The sequence below is a fragment of the Magnolia sinica genome, chromosome 15 (genome assembly GCF_029962835.1).
Source record: "Magnolia sinica isolate HGM2019 chromosome 15, MsV1, whole genome shotgun sequence".
NCBI classification, from domain to species: domain Eukaryota; kingdom Viridiplantae; phylum Streptophyta; class Magnoliopsida; order Magnoliales; family Magnoliaceae; genus Magnolia; species Magnolia sinica.
The window spans coordinates 24,160,100-24,177,353 of NC_080587.1; the positions used below are offsets into that span (position 1 = coordinate 24,160,100).

At 39.3% G+C, this 17,254-nt stretch overlaps 1 protein-coding gene across 1 annotated transcript in view; it reads left to right on the forward strand.

The window, feature by feature from the left end:
• The first annotated feature begins 456 nt into the window (after positions 1 to 456).
• The window catches only part of LOC131227423 (4-alpha-glucanotransferase DPE2), a 31,470-nt gene continuing 14,672 nt past the window's right edge, over positions 457 to 17,254 (forward strand). The window contains exons 1-10 of the mRNA XM_058223226.1: positions 457 to 656; positions 1,525 to 2,123; positions 7,548 to 7,665; positions 7,767 to 7,822; positions 9,148 to 9,275; positions 9,754 to 9,880; positions 10,406 to 10,602; positions 10,914 to 10,992; positions 11,142 to 11,180; positions 17,095 to 17,214. Coding sequence (XP_058079209.1) covers positions 1,770 to 2,123; positions 7,548 to 7,665; positions 7,767 to 7,822; positions 9,148 to 9,275; positions 9,754 to 9,880; positions 10,406 to 10,602; positions 10,914 to 10,992; positions 11,142 to 11,180; positions 17,095 to 17,214 — 1,218 coding nt within the window. The 5' untranslated portion in view covers positions 457 to 656; positions 1,525 to 1,769. The remainder of the gene's footprint in view (positions 657 to 1,524; positions 2,124 to 7,547; positions 7,666 to 7,766; positions 7,823 to 9,147; positions 9,276 to 9,753; positions 9,881 to 10,405; positions 10,603 to 10,913; positions 10,993 to 11,141; positions 11,181 to 17,094; positions 17,215 to 17,254) is intronic.

Sequence of the window (17,254 nt, forward strand, 5' to 3'; positions counted from 1 at the left end):
CATGCAGTGCACATGCATAACAGTGGGCCCCACAAGCTAGGATTCACAGACGGCGCCTGTCCTGGTGCGCGTAGTACCCAATCCGCGCCCTTGATGAACAAGCCTTCTCTTATGGCCCACTAGAATGGACGGATCTGATTGGTACCTCATCCAGACCACCTGCGAATAACGAGTCTCGGCCCTAGTAAATATATGCGAGTAAGAAATTCTTGAATATTCTTTTTTTTTTTTTCTTCTTTTTCTTGAATATTCACGTGAATGATTCACAAGCTGAAGTTGGAAGGATTCGAAGAAAAGAGAAAAAACGGACGACTCTCTTCCAACTGTCACGCTCTCGTCTCTTGCATTGATTTCTTACAACAGAAAAAGGGATCTTTCAAAAAAAAAAAAAAAAACATATATAAAAACACCACCTATTTCTCCTCCATTCATTACAATGTAATCTCTCTCATTGTTTTTTCCGTACAAACGAAAATCCCATCTTCCGTTTCCTCCTCTGTCTCCTCTCCAACAGCCACCAACATCTCTTCTGCAACTCCAAATTCCCTCCAATTCAACCAAACTACAAAAAGAAAAAATAAAAAGACGAAGAAGAATCTGTGCTGGTTGGATTTTGCTAGATTTGAATTGGGTCTACTTCATTTCCTCAATAAACGGTAGATTGCACGTTGTTTTTGCTGAATATTTCGTTTTATTTTAATTGGTTCTTTGTTTATTTCTGCTGAAGATTGGAAAATCTTTGCTGGGTTGTGATTATAGATTGATTAATTCATGTGAGTGCTGCTGGATTGTGAATCTAGTGCTCTTGGTTTCAATTGGGTCTGAGTCCGTTTCCGCAATTCCGTTTGCATATTGGATAATATTTCATTTGCTTTCGCTAGTTTTTGGTTGATTTCAATTGGGTCTGTTTCAATTCTTCAATGGATGGTTTGACATTTTTCCAGACGGTTCTGTTTTACTTCACTTGGGTTTTGGTTCGTTTTGAGTGAAGATTGAAGATCTTCGATTTTCTTTTTTATCTGATGTATGCTAGATGTTTGGTTGGTGCTCTTGATTGCAAATGGGTCAGGTCCATTTCATTGAATCTCCGAAAATTTTGACATATTTTCCCTTGGTTTTTCTATTATTCAATGGATTTGAATTAGGTCTGATTCCATTCCGTGGAATCTCTCCGAAAAATTCCACATAGTTTGCTTGGGTTTTGTAGTTTTTAATATATCTCAATCAGCCATGTTTATTTTTATCGAATCTGCATGAAAAATTCATTATATTTTATCTGGCTTTCATTGGTTTTCAGGATATTTCAATTTTATCTCGTCCATTTCATCAAATCCACTCGAAGTGATTCAGCTGGGTTTCTTAGCCTTCTCGAGATTTCAACTGTGTCCTATCCATTTCATCAATTCTGCATAGAGATTCAATCTATTTTTGGCTGGGTTTTGCTTGTTTACAGTAGATATTGCCTCAGGCAGTTGGCATGGTTCATTTGCTCAAGTAACAGTGGAATTTTGTTTCCTTTTGCAGAAGTTTGACGAAGAACACGAATTAACAGCCAGTGGTTCATATCCTCCAAGAATGGCATTTCTTTGATATGAGAATACATAATACATTACATCTGGATTGTACTAGAATTCGATATAGAGGTCTAGATTTCAACCTTGAGCTCTAGATTTTAGGTGAATTTGGTTATTTCCTGAAGAAACTACGTGAAATCGATACATTTCAGTTGGTTTTTTTCTTAATCTGTGTCTAGTTCATTTCCCAAGGAAATGGTGAATGTGGGTTTGGTTTCTGGGAAGAAGTCCCTCAAAACGGTGAACTTGAGCTTCAGGTTGCCTTACTTTACACAGTGGGGGCAGAGCATCCTCATTTCAGGTTCAGAACCGTTGCTCGGTTCGTGGAATGTAAAGCAGGGTCTGCCTTTGAGTCCGTTTCATCAAGGTGGGGAGCTTATATGGTGTGGAAGGATTGCCGTTCCAATCAGCTTTGGATGCGAATACAGTTATTATTTGGTAGATAACAATAGAAATGTTTTGAGATGGGAAGCTGGGAAGAAGCGCAGGGTCGTCCTGCCCGAAGGGATTCAAGAAGGAGAGGTGGTGGAGCTTCATGATCTTTGGCAGGTACTGCTTTTCATCTTCTTTATTGATTGGTTTATGTATTTATGCATCTGTTTGTTTTATTTATGGTTATTTGCTTTGGAGATGGCATTTGCTTCTTGTTCGGAATTGAGTTTGGTAGTTGTTGTTCATTGGTTTTCACATCATTCTTATTTGTATTTGTGGTTATGGATGGATTGGATTTGTAAGTCCTGATCTGGTAACTCTAGAGTATATAATTGATGATGGATGGATGATAGCAATCACATATCGTTCTTTCCCATTAAAGCATACACTTTGAAATAAATTTCGTTGATGATGGACAGCATTACAATTTACACATTACCTTTAAATTGAAATATCTCCAAGTCATTTTAGTTGATAGAGAGAAGTCATGGCAACAAATTCATTGTCATGGATATTATGAGAGGTGGTTCTCATTGTATTGGTCAATCATCATTTAATTGTAGTCATCATCTTAGAGCCTGTTTGGTTGCCACATAAATGAGTTCATCTCACTTTATTTAATCGCAATTATTTACCTTTCAAAAAGAAAAAGAAAGGAAAATCACAATTATATATCAGAGATTTATTTTTTGATAGGCATTAAAACTTTAACCAACAATTATAAAACTTTCACCAAATGCATCCTCACTATTATCTCATTTTTAACTGGCAACCAAACATGCTCCTAGCCTTTCTCCAACAATCTGGGCTCATATCTTTAATAGGTGATGGAAAAAGTTTTATGATCAACTGCCCACTGAACATCGACTTGCTATTTTACCCATGTTCTTAAACCAATCATGGTAGGGGTTGACACAATCGTTATCTAATTTCAGCAACAATGGTTTTCTTTTTTGGTTTGACCGTCGGCGATTATGTATTCTTTTTATGTCCAGTTGTCCACCTACCTCAGCTAATCAATGGTGCAGTGTATTTGTTATTTGTTGTTTGGGGTGTTTCAATGGTAGTAATATGTCATTCAGAATGCTATTTGAGTCGCACTTAGAATTCTATGGGAACTTGGAAGTGCTTGTTTGTGTGTAAATATTGAGGAATGCTACCATGATGTTGGACATCAAGGTGTTTAGTGATTTGGCCACAAAACATCTTTGGTTGCACATCACCCAATCAGTGGCCTGAAAATGGGAGGTTTGCTGAAGACAGAGCACTGGTCCACATTCAACTGACATAGCTGGCAAGAAGTGGATGGCTACTGTCATCCAGCCATTGTGATTTTTGGTCTGTTGCACATCCATGAAGTGGCCATTGGTTCAACAATCCCCATCGCCACCCATGTTTGCTACACATATGGCTAGGACGACGTTTCATGGAGCTTCTATGATGCATGCACCGAAATCATGTTAGACACTTCTTTTTTTTTTCCTTTCAAGTTCTGCTCAAAACCTACAACCATACAGGATGGTTACAAATCTTTAATTACCAAGGGTGGTTACAATTCTTTAATTACCAATTCTACTTGTCATGTACTATGGTGTCAACATGCTACCAAATTAAAGTGCTATGTTCTTTGGTTTATTTTATGAAGTACATGTCTCTTAATGCACACATCACTTTTTTTAGGGATAAATAAAAGTGTATTAACAACGAAAAGTAAAACGGAGCGATGATGAGGAGCCATCACTTCAAATGCAACGAATTCAAATTCTGGGAAGAGCAAAGGGAAAAAGAAATCCTGAGGACACTAAAAGACTTAGCCCAAGCAATCACATTCATTTTGGGTCTTCCAAACACCTTCACCAACGTGCTGGATATGTTGCAAAAGCATATATTATTGCACTTTGCCCATATCAACCATAATCCTGCAAAGAGTGCTAACCTCCATGAAGTATTCCTTTTGGACCACGAAATCCGTCATGCCAAGCTAAGAAGAAGGGCCCAATTGACTGAGAGGGGAATCTATGCGAGTCCAAGCCTATACAGGCTAGGACTGGACCAATAAAAATTATAAGCCAAACGATCTCAAAGGGAAATAGAAATCAACCATTCATGCATAGCAAACAGTCCCTAATCCAAGGGATTCTCCAATCTCAATTCAAGGAACCCTAGGGTGAAAAAAAAAGACAAATAAATTAGGGCTAATGCAAACTAAGGCTAGAGTTTAGGAAATAGGAATGAAAAGAGGAAAACCTGACCCGGAGAAAGCTCCTGCGCACAGATGGTGACCCGAGGCTGACGCACATGCGCGGGTGGGCTAGCCGCACATGTGATGGAAGCCCGCCTCCCCAAAGTGACACCTAAGCCTTAGTCGGCTAGGGGAGACCTCTAATCCCTCCAAATTTAACGACGATCTGACGTAAGGACGAGGCGTAGTGCTCTGCCAAAGTTTCAGCCCTCCTACAGGTCCAGATTTTGAAAACTGGCTGTAGGAGAATGAATAGTTGCCATTGTTATCAAATGCGATTGCATATGCGCATACTTTTAATCAAATCGCATATGCCATGATGGCATATGCGATCTTGGCAAGTATGTCATGGCATACTTTTATATGCGATAAATATGCGATCACATATGTGAGTACGCGATCGCATACTGCATATGCGATCGCATATTTCCCAATAGCCAAGAGCGGAAGATTTTTATTTTGTCAAATTGGAGAACTTTTGCCTATAATTAGGCACTCATATCCCCTCCATTTTCACTATTCTTTACTCCAAAGCTCTAAATCTCTTACTCTCTCTCTTACACCTCTTTCTTTCTTACTCTAATCTCTCTACAATTATTTCAATTATGTTTATTTTTTGTATTTTATAAGTTGTGCTTACTTTTTGTAAATTGAGTTGTAAGTTGTAAGTTGTAAGTTGTTTTAAGTCATCCATTTATCATAAAAATTTCTTTGTTCGAAGTTTATAATAATTAGTTATCTTTTAATGTAGCTTGTCGATTGTTTTGTTAAAATTTGTATAATATAATACACGTAATTAAATATATCACTTAATGAAACACTCAAACTATAATAAAATAAGTAAAATAACCCAATCCAATCGTGTGTACTAATTAGACGAGTTTTGCCCTTTTTTTTATAGAATTTTTAGATTTTTTTTTTTGAAAAAAAATGCCATGGCATATGCGATTGTGCAATCGCATATGCGAACAGCATATGCTGATCGCATGTAATCGCATATGCGATTTGACAACATTGATAGCTGCAAAAGCTGAAAAATTCAAAGCAATAATGATGATAGAAGATGAGATATATGGATGGGAGATGGTAGGGACGGATGGAGATAGATGTAGCTTCACAACACGTAGTTAGCCCTTCGAAAAGGGAGGGCTTCGCACCCACTTTTGAATTCTTCCACAACTCACTAAGAGAGTAGAAAAATAAAGCATGAATTTTTATTGAACTTCAATGAATCAAAAGAACTACAAGGGGTGCTTATTATAGGAAAACCCTATACCTCAAAACTCGCACCATGTGCGCAACCTATTACTTGGCGATGAAGTTAACTAAAATAAAAACCAATCAAAGAAACCTAAAGCGTTCATGATGTTCTAAATAACATAAATAAGCAAAAACTAAAATATGAAATCAATCCGACTAGTGGGCTACGATCACGAGATCCCATGAAGGGCTTTTCTTGGCTATCGGGTCCACTCTCTTGAACCAAAACTTCGTCTTCTAACTAGGAGGCCCTCCCTGGACGTCGTCATCGATCCAGATAGACGGTGGGGCCCTCCTTCTTTTGGCATACGTGCGCGTGTGCGAGGGATGTCCCCATCAGCTTGGCATGACAGATTTCATGGTCCAAAAGGAAGACTTCATGGGCAGAACAAAAGGGAAAAAAAATCCTGAGGACACTAAAAGACTTAGCCCAAGCAATCACATTCATTTTGGGTCTTCCAAACACCTTCACCAAGGTGCTGGATATGTTGTAAAAGCATATATTACTGCGCTTTGCCCATATCAACCATAATCCTGCAAAGAGTGCTAACCTCCATGAAGTATTCCTTTTGGACCACGAAATCCGTCATGCCAAGCTAAGAAGAAGGGCCCAATTGACTGAGGCATCATGTAACATATATGGAAGAGCTTAATGAACCTCCACCACACGGACCAAACAAAACCATAATGAATAAGTAGATACTCTACCAGTTCTGCATTATGAAGTCATAAATTGCAGACATTAGGGATGATCATGTGCCTCTTCCTTAGATGATCAATTGTCAAAATCTTATTCCTTTCCACATGCCATCCAAAAGCAATAATAATCCTTGGCAGGCCTTATAGGATCAGATATGCTTTGTCAGCTCCTCTTCCCCTTTGATGAGTGCCCTAATAATGCCTAAATAGAAGGATGTAGCTGAGAATGCCCTCAAACTTCCTATTTTCCACACTCAGGATAGAGTAACACAATTGGAGACTAGCATCTCTATTAGAGGCTATATGAGCCAGTTGGGGAAGATGTGATTGAGGGGATGCTCTCCACACCATACATCTCCCAGAAACTGAGTTTTGGAGCCATTTCGAAATCTAAAGACGATCTCCTTCCTAAAATGGTTCTCCACTTTGAAGATCTCTTTCCAGACTCCTGACGTCCTCTATTGAAACAAAGCCTTTGTGAACCAAACCCCTTGGTCATTTCATATTTCATGAGATTATTCTTTCCTCAAACTATCTTCCTCCACCTCAAACCTCCACAACCATTTCCTTAGATCTGGGCAAGGTGTTCCAAAACGGTAACAGTGGCCGTAACGGCCATCACCGTTACCGTTATGATACGGGCTGTCACGGCCCTTTTTTATTTTTATTTTTTGAAAAAAACTGTTATAGGACCATTATAGGGCCGTTACAGTCCATTACGAGGTCGTTACAGCTTGTTTTTCTGTAACGGCCGTTATGGCCGTTTCGACCCCATAATGTGTAACGGTTATGACCGTTACCGTTACGTAACCGATTTTGAATACCTTGGATCTGGGTTGATGATTGTGGGAAATATGATCCTTGCACTACCTTTGCTTATTGGCTTGCACACCTTACCCAGACCCCACTCCACAAGTTGGAATTTGTGATTAGCATCTGCCTCTCTCAAAAGATAATGTCAAATATTTTTTTTTTTCCAATCTATTGTGAACACCAATCAGGAACTAATTCTACCAGTGTGCATGTGTGTGGACCTCTGATCGATAAGCCCATGTACTTTTGGTTATACAATAGTACAACTTTGTACTATGCGTGTGTATGCCTGGACCTCTGACTGATAAGCCCATCTAGTTTCGGTCATACTGTAGTTCAACTCTGTCTGTGTCTCTACATATGTATGGATATAGTCATATAGATACAGATATAGGTATACACAATAGTACAACTTTGTACTGTCATATAACTGACAGTAGAAAGGATGGGTGTAATTTATGTAAATAGTGGCTCCCTACTTCCTATTTCGATATCTCAAGACTTCTGTTGTCTTCAATTGACTGCAGACTGCTTCAGAGGCTCTCTTTTCCAGAAGCGCATTCAAGAATGTCATCTTTAACTGTGGAAGGGATTTGAATCCAGAAAAGGCACCTGGAGCGTTCTCAAACAACTTGGTCCAACAAGGTATTTCTGCTCAAATGGAAGTGCTTTCTGTTTAACAATATTTCTATGATGTCATTAGATTTGTCATGTATTGCTCACAACTTTCTGATTTCTATGAACAGATTCTCTTGTTGTTCAATTCAAAATTAGCTGCCCAAGGATTGATGAAAAAACATCAGTAAGCCCCCTCATATTTCCTCTCCAAACAGCTCGTTTTATAGGTGTCTGTGCATACATGGATGCCTCTTGAAAACTGCTGCACGAGGTGCTATATATATATATTTGTAAAAGTAACGAAGAAAATATATTAAAACGAAAAGAAAGCATACAAAGAGGACTGCTGAGATAGCAGCCAGACAGCAAACTAAGCACCTAAAAAAGCTAGATCATAGTCTTTAAGACCCAAAAAATTAAACATCCATTCAAACATCAACTTTTTGGCAAAGGATCCCACGTCTTTAGCTGTAGACTGAGTGTCATTGAAACATCTATCATTCCTTTCCTTCCAGACAGCCCACCAGATTGCAATAATAGTCATTCTCCATATTCTTGTTTGGAATTTACCAAGCTTATATCCCTGCCAGGCTGCTAGGAAGGAGGCTGCCGAATTAGGGATGCACCCAACTATATTAAATCTAGGCCAGAAGTCCCACCAAATCTGGGATATGAAATTGCAATGAACGAAGAGATGATCGACAGTCTCCTCACTACACATACAACAGAGGCATATATTAACGATCTGCATCCCACGTTTTCTGAGGTTATCGATTGTGAGGATCCTGTTCATAGCTGCGAGCCAACCAAAGCAAATATATTTTGGGGGGGCTGGATATTTCCAGATAAAAGGGCAGACTTGCACAGAAGCGGAAGGAGAGGAGGCTAGAACCGAATATAAGGATTTAACTGAAAAGTTTCTGGACTTGTGATGCAGCCACATCAGTTTATCTGGGGAGGAGAGATCCAGATTCGCTGAAGAGAGAGTATGGAGCAGTTCCATGTATTCGTCGGCCTCACGATCTTTAGCACGAGGTGCTATATGATGGCCAAATGAAAGAAACAATGTTTGCTTTTTAATTTTATTTTTTTAGAACAAGGATTGGTACAGATAGGGCCACCTTTCTGTGAAATAGCCATTGATCCAATGATACCAGTCAAGGAATCAGCCATGCCCTAACATCGCCCCCATTATATGATCCTGTCTATGTGATATTGTGATGACAATGGATAATTACAACTGATGGTCCACCTTTAGTTGGGAGCAATTGGATGTCAGGATCATCCTGTGTGGGAAATTTTTGCGTGCCTCTGATCCACCATGACTGATTTTTGGGACCCATCATATGAACGATTTTGATTGCCAAAAGGTTGGTCCTGATGCTTTGTCGGCTATGCAAGTGCTTCTTGAACATTGTCTATTTACTTTTTACATGCAGTGAAGTTGGAGATTCTCGTGATTGCCTTTGTAAATTAACTTACCCTAATATTGCTTTCACATTTTTGTAGGTTTGTGTGGTCGGTTGCTCTATTCATTTAGGGAAATGGAATGCTCAAGATGGGCTTAAACTTAGCTACGTGGGTGAATACCTTTGGCAAGCAGATTGTGTTGTGCAAAAGGCAGAGTTGCCAATAAAATATCCTTTGGGGTTTCTCTACATCACAAATTGCAGATTTCTGATTATTATTATTTTTTATTTTATAGAGGTTTACTAATCCCACATGTGTAGATACCAGCCCCACTACATGCCACCACGTGTCAAGCCGGCACATGTGCAGAACATCCAAGTTGTGTCTGACAGGTGGGGCCCACCGTTAAGAGTCCGTGGCACCAAAATCAGGTTAATCCACTCATTAAAATGGGTTGCCACTCAACCAGGTCTATTTAATCTATCCGTTTTGTTGTGGTCATTATTTGGTGAGGGCACATATGGAGGGAAACACCTGATGGACAACCCGGATGTTGCACCCGTGTTGCATGTTGGCAGATATGGCTTCGTGTAGAAGGGTCAGGATTTATACACCTGTTGAATTCGCAAACATTGAATGTTATGTTTGGCTATCTTGATGAATTCTGTGGGTTACCTTGAATTTGTTTCTTTAATGGTAGTCCACATATAAGTACTGTCAGATTGACAAGGCAGGAGATGTTTCTTTGGAAGTTGGTCCCAATCGGGAGCTTGCTGTCGACTCAACACCAGAAAGTCCAGGATACATTGCCCTATCTGATGGCATGTTTCGGGTAAAAGAGAATTATAATTTGATCATTCTAAAAAAAGACTATATAACTCAAAGAGTAATTAACTTGACTACTTGAGGACTTGTGTAATGTCTTTGGGTCTCGAGTTTTACAAGTGCGGTCCATGTGTAGGTGAATACAAACTGTTGGGCTGATGGACCATGTCCAAAAATCATCCAGAAGGTGGAAGATCCTAGGTTCTGTTGAATGTGGAACATTTTGGTATCTCTTTCTTGGCCACCTATTTGCAGGCCACTGAGGATTGCCCACATAGGGAGATTTCTGGGATACGGTCCATCATCAGTTAGGCTGATCAGCTTAATAGTCTTGATATCTAGATCATGGATCCACTTATAAAGACTGATGGTCTGAGGATCCTGTGCAAATCATAGGGCCGAGGATTTACATTCCCAGTATATTAGATGGGTTTAGAACTCAAAATCTACTTGTTGGAGCTTGGAACCTGATAATTGCATGACACGCTCAAATTGGCCCATATCAGTTCACTCTTCCTTTTTGTGTTGTCAGGAAACACCGTGGAAGGGTGCTGGTGTAGCTGTTCCCATGTTCTCAATTAGGTCAAACGATGATCTTGGCGTTGGAGAATTCCTTGACCTGAAGTTACTTGTTGACTGGGCTGTGGATTCAGGCTTTCATTTGGTTCAGCTTTTACCTGTAAATGATACATCTGTGCATGGGATGTGGTGGGATTCATATCCCTATAGGTATCTTCCTTCTTTTGAAGCTATAAAACATGAATAAACATGCGTCGCAACTGAGCACGCACGCACACAAACACTGACATTTCACACCTATCTCCCACCTTCCAATGATGGTGGTCAGGAACACGACCTGCTTCAAAAAGTCATTTAAAAAATCCCATTTAGAAACCTTTTGGGATTCTACTGCCTCTAGAGTGGGGACAGAGATAAAGGTGCACCGACTTGGCGCATACACTGTGAACTGAAGTCAGTGCTCAGTTTGTATCAGGGAATGATTAAGTGATTTTCATTTATTTATTTTTTTGGATTGACAGCTCGCTCTCTGTATTTGCACTGCATCCCTTGTATTTGAGAGTACAGGCACTTTCAGAAAATATGCCTGAGGATATTAAGGTGCACTTCTTTAAGATTTTTCTTTATCATGTTAGTGTTTGTAAAACATGCTTGGTTGTTCATCAATCTTTGCTGGTTATTTCAGTTTCAATGCAATAGAAAATGTATGTTATATTGATACTGAATTTTTATATCCTCTCTACTGGCAGCAAGAAATCTTGAAGGAAAAAGAACGGCTGGATGGAAAGGTATTGCCTCCTGCAAAATAGAGAGAAATGCAAAGGAGATTGGTGCAAAAGGAAGATGATCTTTGTAGCACCTGTCAGATCTGGGATATTCGTCAGTTGGGGACCACTAACATGCCTTGGCCCAAAATGAGGCCTGCTCAATAGGTGGCCTCACGTATATGCGAAAAATGGACATGTGGTAAAATTTACCAACGGTGAACGTACATGTATGGCCCAGCTAATTAGGGGACCAGTGTGATTTTTTATTTTTGGCCAAAAGAAATAGAGATTAAGCCTTAGCGAGAGAAATGGAAGGAAAAGAAGAGAAGCGAAGGAAGGAGGAAGTTTTAGGGAAAAAAAACTAGGGACAATTTGGGGCCCCTTTCTTATATATATAAACACTTTTAAAAAATACAAATAACCCCTTAATAGTGCCTGTGTTACAAAAAGACCCTTCTAACCACATATCTCAACACTCCCCCTCAAGCTGAGCATATATATTCATCATGCCCAACTTGCTAAGAATGGAGAACCTTCCCATGAATGAAGTGCTTGTTAACTTCAATGTGCTTAGTACGATTATGTTGAATGGATTTTGTGCTATGCTAATAGCTTCCTTGTTATCACAAAACAGTTTCAAAGGAGCATCTGCCTTGATTCCCAAATCACGTAACAGAATTTTCAGGCATGATAACTCTGCTACACCATATGCCATAGCCCTGTACTTTACTTCAATGCTAGACTTAGCCATCATAGTTAACTTTTTGTCATCTACACCACCCGCCCTATCTGCATCATTATAATTCTCTAGATGTCCATGATCTGCATACAAAAGGCCATTTTTAGGAGATGCCTTTAGATATCTTAAGATTTTTTCAACCGCTTCCAAGTGAGAGGAACCCATGGAGCCTGCATAAATTGACTCACTATACTTATGACATATGTTATATCAGGTCGGGTGAAAGAAAGATAGAGTACTTGGCCAGCCAACCTCTGTGACATCTCTTTATTCGGTAATAACTCCCCCTAATTTCGATTAAGCTTACGATTAGGATTAATAGGAGTGTCTGCTGATCGGGAACCTAACTTATGCATCTCCTTCAATAAGTCTAAGGAGTACTTTCTCTGAGATATAAAGATACCTTTCCTTGATCAAGCAACCTCTATACACAAAAAAATATTCCAAATGTCCTAAATCCTTAATCTCAAATTCTTTTGCCAAAAATGCTTTCAATTTTTTATCTCCTATGAATCATTTCCTGTTGCCACAATATTGTCCACATAAACAATCAATGCCAAAATCAACTGTCCCTGACACTCTGTTGCCTCACAAAGAGAGTATGGTCAGTGTGACTCTGGACTAACCAATCCTCATCATTGCTTGATCGAACCTCTCCAACCATGCCCGGGGAGATTATTTAAGCCCATAAGTAGACTTCTTTAACCTATAGACCTATCCTTCACCGTTGGGGAACCTGAAACTAGGTGGAGCCATATTCACTTCCTCCAAATCTCCACGGAGAAACACATTCTTCACATCTACCTGATACAATGGCCAAGAAAAATTGGTTTTAAGCGACAATAGAACCCGTATAAAATTCATCTTGGCTACAGGTGCAAATGTTTCCCTGTAGTCAATTCCACATGTTTGAGTACACCCCTTATCAACAAGTCTGTATTAGACTTCTCAATATACCCATCTGTCTTGTGTATTACTGTGAAGACTCATTTGCAATCCACTGGCTCCTTTCCTTTGGGTAAATTTACAAATTCCCATTTTCCCTTTTTCATCGATGCCCTCATCTCTTCCATCATAGCCTCACACCACTTTGGATTGGAGACCCCTTCTAGGAATCTGGAGGGCAAAGGAACACAAGAACGAATAATAGGAAGGAGATGGTTGTCTATGAAACATACGTAGATATAGGATGTGAAGTATACTAACACTTACCTTTGCGTAAGGCAATGGGAGGACTATCCTTAGAGGAAGGAGGAGCAAACAAAGGAGAAAAATTACCTCGTTCCAAGGAATCTGAATCAGTGAGTGGGCATGTTACAGTAATCTCCCCTTTTTGGCGTCTTGTGTATATTTGTAAACTGCATCAATAGGAGTATTAGTAGGCTGCCCTGAACTTATTCGGACAACATCCGGAGGACTGTAAAGAACGTGAACAGGAAAGGAATAAGCTAGAGAAGGATGGCTCTCTTTCAACTCACTAATCTACCTCGAAAGAGAAGCATGATTATGAGAGAAGGTATGGGCTAAAACAAGGTGACATTCGTAGTGATAAAATGTTTTCTCGACACAGAATTAGAACATTTGTTTCCCTTTTGTGTGGAGGGATACACCAAAAATAGACCCTGAATAGCTTTTGGATCTAATTTGGTCTGATTCGGACCAGAAACATGAATAAAACAGACATCCAAAGACATGAGGTAGAATGATGAAAGGAGATTGATCTGGACAAAGGACTTGACTTGGGGACTTCAACTACAAAACTCTAGGTGGCATATGATTAATAAGATATGTGGTTGTGAGCACTACATCAACCCAAAATTGCTCTAGAATGTGCATCCTTGTCAAAAGGCTCCAAGTTAATTCAAGTAGATGATGGTTCTTCCATTTTGCCACTCCATTCTGTGGAGTATATGGATAAGAGCTTTGATATATCATCCCATGCTCTTCTAAATAACCCATTAATTCACCTTCAAAGTGTTATGGGCATTGTCTGACCGAAATTTTTTTACTCTTATCAAACCAAGTAAATATCATCTTATGAAATTTTTTAATAATATTTGGTGCATCATGAGTCTTCATGCAAAATAACTAGATGTAGCGGGAGAAATCATCCACAAAACAAATGAAATAGCAATAGGCATCTTTAGAAACAATGTCGGCAGGTCCCCACACATCAGGATGAACAATATGAAACGTGAATAAACTTTTATTCAAACTTGGAGGAAAAGTGGATGTACAATGTTTGAACAACTCACAAACTTCATACTGTAGATTATAACTCAAAACGGACTTAAACAAATATGAAAATAACAACTTTAATGACTAAAATGACAAATATCTTTAACCACTATTGATGAGGACAATCTGGGCTTGATTATGATCCTTACTAAGACTACTACTTGACTGTAGGGTTGGAGGAGAACTGATAATATCCAGAAGGTAAAAAGACCATCTATTTCACAACCACTCCGAATCATTTTCCTTGTCACCAAGTCCTGGAAATATATGGTGGGTAGGAAAGAAAGTTACACAATAGTTAAAATTAGTTAAAATTTTTGGTAAGACAACTAATCGACAATAAATTTGTGGATAAATTTGGAACATGAAGAGCAGAGGACAGAGACAAATGATTCTTAAGTTTGATATCACCCTTCCTATGGATCGTGGATAGGGATCCATCAACAATTCTCATTTTATCTTTCTAGAAGATGGACTATATGAGAAAAAAAATGGATGACCTACCTATCAGTTATCATATGATTAGATGCACCTAAATCAATGATCTGGGCTGGGCTGGATGATTAATGACTGATAAGGTTAGGCATGTGACCTATTTGAGCGTAAGAATTAGAAGTAGATGGACCTTCCAATTGGCAAAGTAGACGGTGAAGGCGTTCCGATTCTGTAATAGATAAACCATTTGAGGCTATTGAGGACTGCTTAGTCGAAGGGGCTGATGTGGAGATAGAGGTAGCACTCAGATGGAGGAGCAGAGGCAGCTAGAAGGTCATTGGAGGACTGTCCAGGACGGTTGAAATTTACTGGTTTACATTAAGATCTCAATAAGTCTCCTGTGTATGTCAGGCTGTCACATCTTAACTTTCTCATCAAGCACTCTAGTCTTCTGATTGGATCCTTTTCCACCTTTAGAGGGACTAGAAGATACTGTAAAAGCAGAACGATTGTTGTTGAATGGAACTATTCGCATGGCTTCCTTTTGACTTTCCTCACTTTGAACTAGGGAATAAACTTGGTACAATGTAGGAAGCTCATCTCTCTCTAAACTATGCAACCCGATCAACTCATATTTATTTTATTTTTATTTTTTGAAGGATTATGAATGAACTTTATTAGAAACAGCTTGGCAAAAGCCAAGACAAAAAATACAGCTACCAGGAAACATTACAATTCCAACATAGAGTATACTACATTAAGCTCTACAGAAAGACGCCCAGTAGCCCACTCTACAACATCCTTTTAACCCTTTTCACAATTTTCTCCAAGGATGAGTGCTTCTTGTCGAAGCACCGCACGTCACGTTCATATTCAGAGTACAAACTAAATAAGACTTCGAATATTTTGTTTTGTTCGACCTATTTTGATGTCTCTCCCTATCAGCATCTTCCCATTGCAGTAACTGATAATGATCCAACTATTTCCATAAACCCTGAAGAGTGGAATAACAATTAGCCAAGCTCTTCTCTCCCTGGTGAAGAGTAGCAATTTCCTGCCATAGCTGACAGACATGAGCAATATTCTGCCGCTGGGATTTTTTTTTGGTTTGCCTTACGCACACACCCTCACACCCACACATACCACAATGGGTACTGAAACCCAAAACCTTAGTGTTGAAACTCTTGTGAGTCTACCACTAAGCCATGAGTAAGGACCCAGTACCACTGGGAACAAGTTCTAGTAAGTGGTAACTTTATCACATACTTCTTGAGCTGAGTATGGGAATAAGAATCCTCTACTGATATGCAGTTGTATGGAGTTAAGTAGCCAAGACATCACCATCAAGTTTTCTTTCTCCTACTTACCATACGAAGAATCATCCACAGTTGGTTCTTTCACCTTACCATTCAAATACTCAAGTTTTCCTTGCCCGCCAATATACATCTTAGTGAATTGAGACTATTTAAGAAAATTAGTGCCGTCCAACTTCATAGTTGTGATTTACACACTAGGGTTGTCACCATAACCACCTATGATTGACATAGAACTTGAGGCCCCAAAAGCATTAGATGTAGACTCTGAGCCACCGGTGGTCGACATTTTCCTATAGAAATAATTCCTTATATTCTTCAAAGCATAGCAAAAAATACTGTTTAAAAATTCTGATTTTGTTTCCGTGGAACTCTGGGAAAAATCAGTAAAAACGAGAAAATCTTGAATGAGATTTGGTAGGGGGCGGCAGCATACCTTCACAAAGACTTCACAACTGACTCAAGATTCCACTGAATTGAGTGAGACCATAACCAATGATGTGAGAAAATCTTTAGGGATTAACCTTCATATCTCAGTTCTTCAAAAGATCCCTGCCTTGAAGTATGGATAGGATAACTCAAAACTGTATTTTTTCAGAATTTCCGGAAGAAAGGTTGTACGACTTCCAAATCGTCATCAAATCCGCTGCAACTTCGCCCAAAAATAAAAAGAAATAGGGCGAATCAGATCAATACTCATCAAGCCCAAAACATGAGGCCATATGACTATTGACGTCAGCCATACAGCCCTATGCTTTCATGACCAGCAACTGCTCCCTGTAGATGGAAAAACACAGATGTTTTCCGGCTTTGATACCAATAAGAAATAGAGATTGAGCCCTAGCAAGAGATATGGAAGGAGAAGAAGAGGAGTAGAAGAGGAGAAGAAAAGAGGAAGTTTTAAGCGAAAGAAACCGAGGGACGATTTGAACCCCCTTTCTAATATATATAAACACTTTTAGAAAAATAACCCCTTACTGGTGCCCATATTACAAAAAGACCCTTCTAACCACCTATCTCAACAGTGGGCCTCATCTGTTGAGCAGACAGATGGCACATTGGTGTAAATGCTGTGAAAATCATCTTCATGCAAATTTCCTTAGCAAGGCTCTGAAAAGGACAAGAAAGAAAATAAAAAAGAAAAAGGCCGGCTAATTAATTTGTTTTTACACAGTTCTGCATAATTCATCATCTCAATGTGTATTTGTAGGATGTCGACTATGAGGCTACAATGGCTGCAAAGCTTTCGATTGCCAAGAAAATTTTTGATATAGAGAAGGATGCAATACTCGCCTCCACTTCCTTCCAGAAATTCTTTTCCGAGAATGAGGTGTCTCTACTGTTGCATCTCTTCATCAGATTATTCTAGC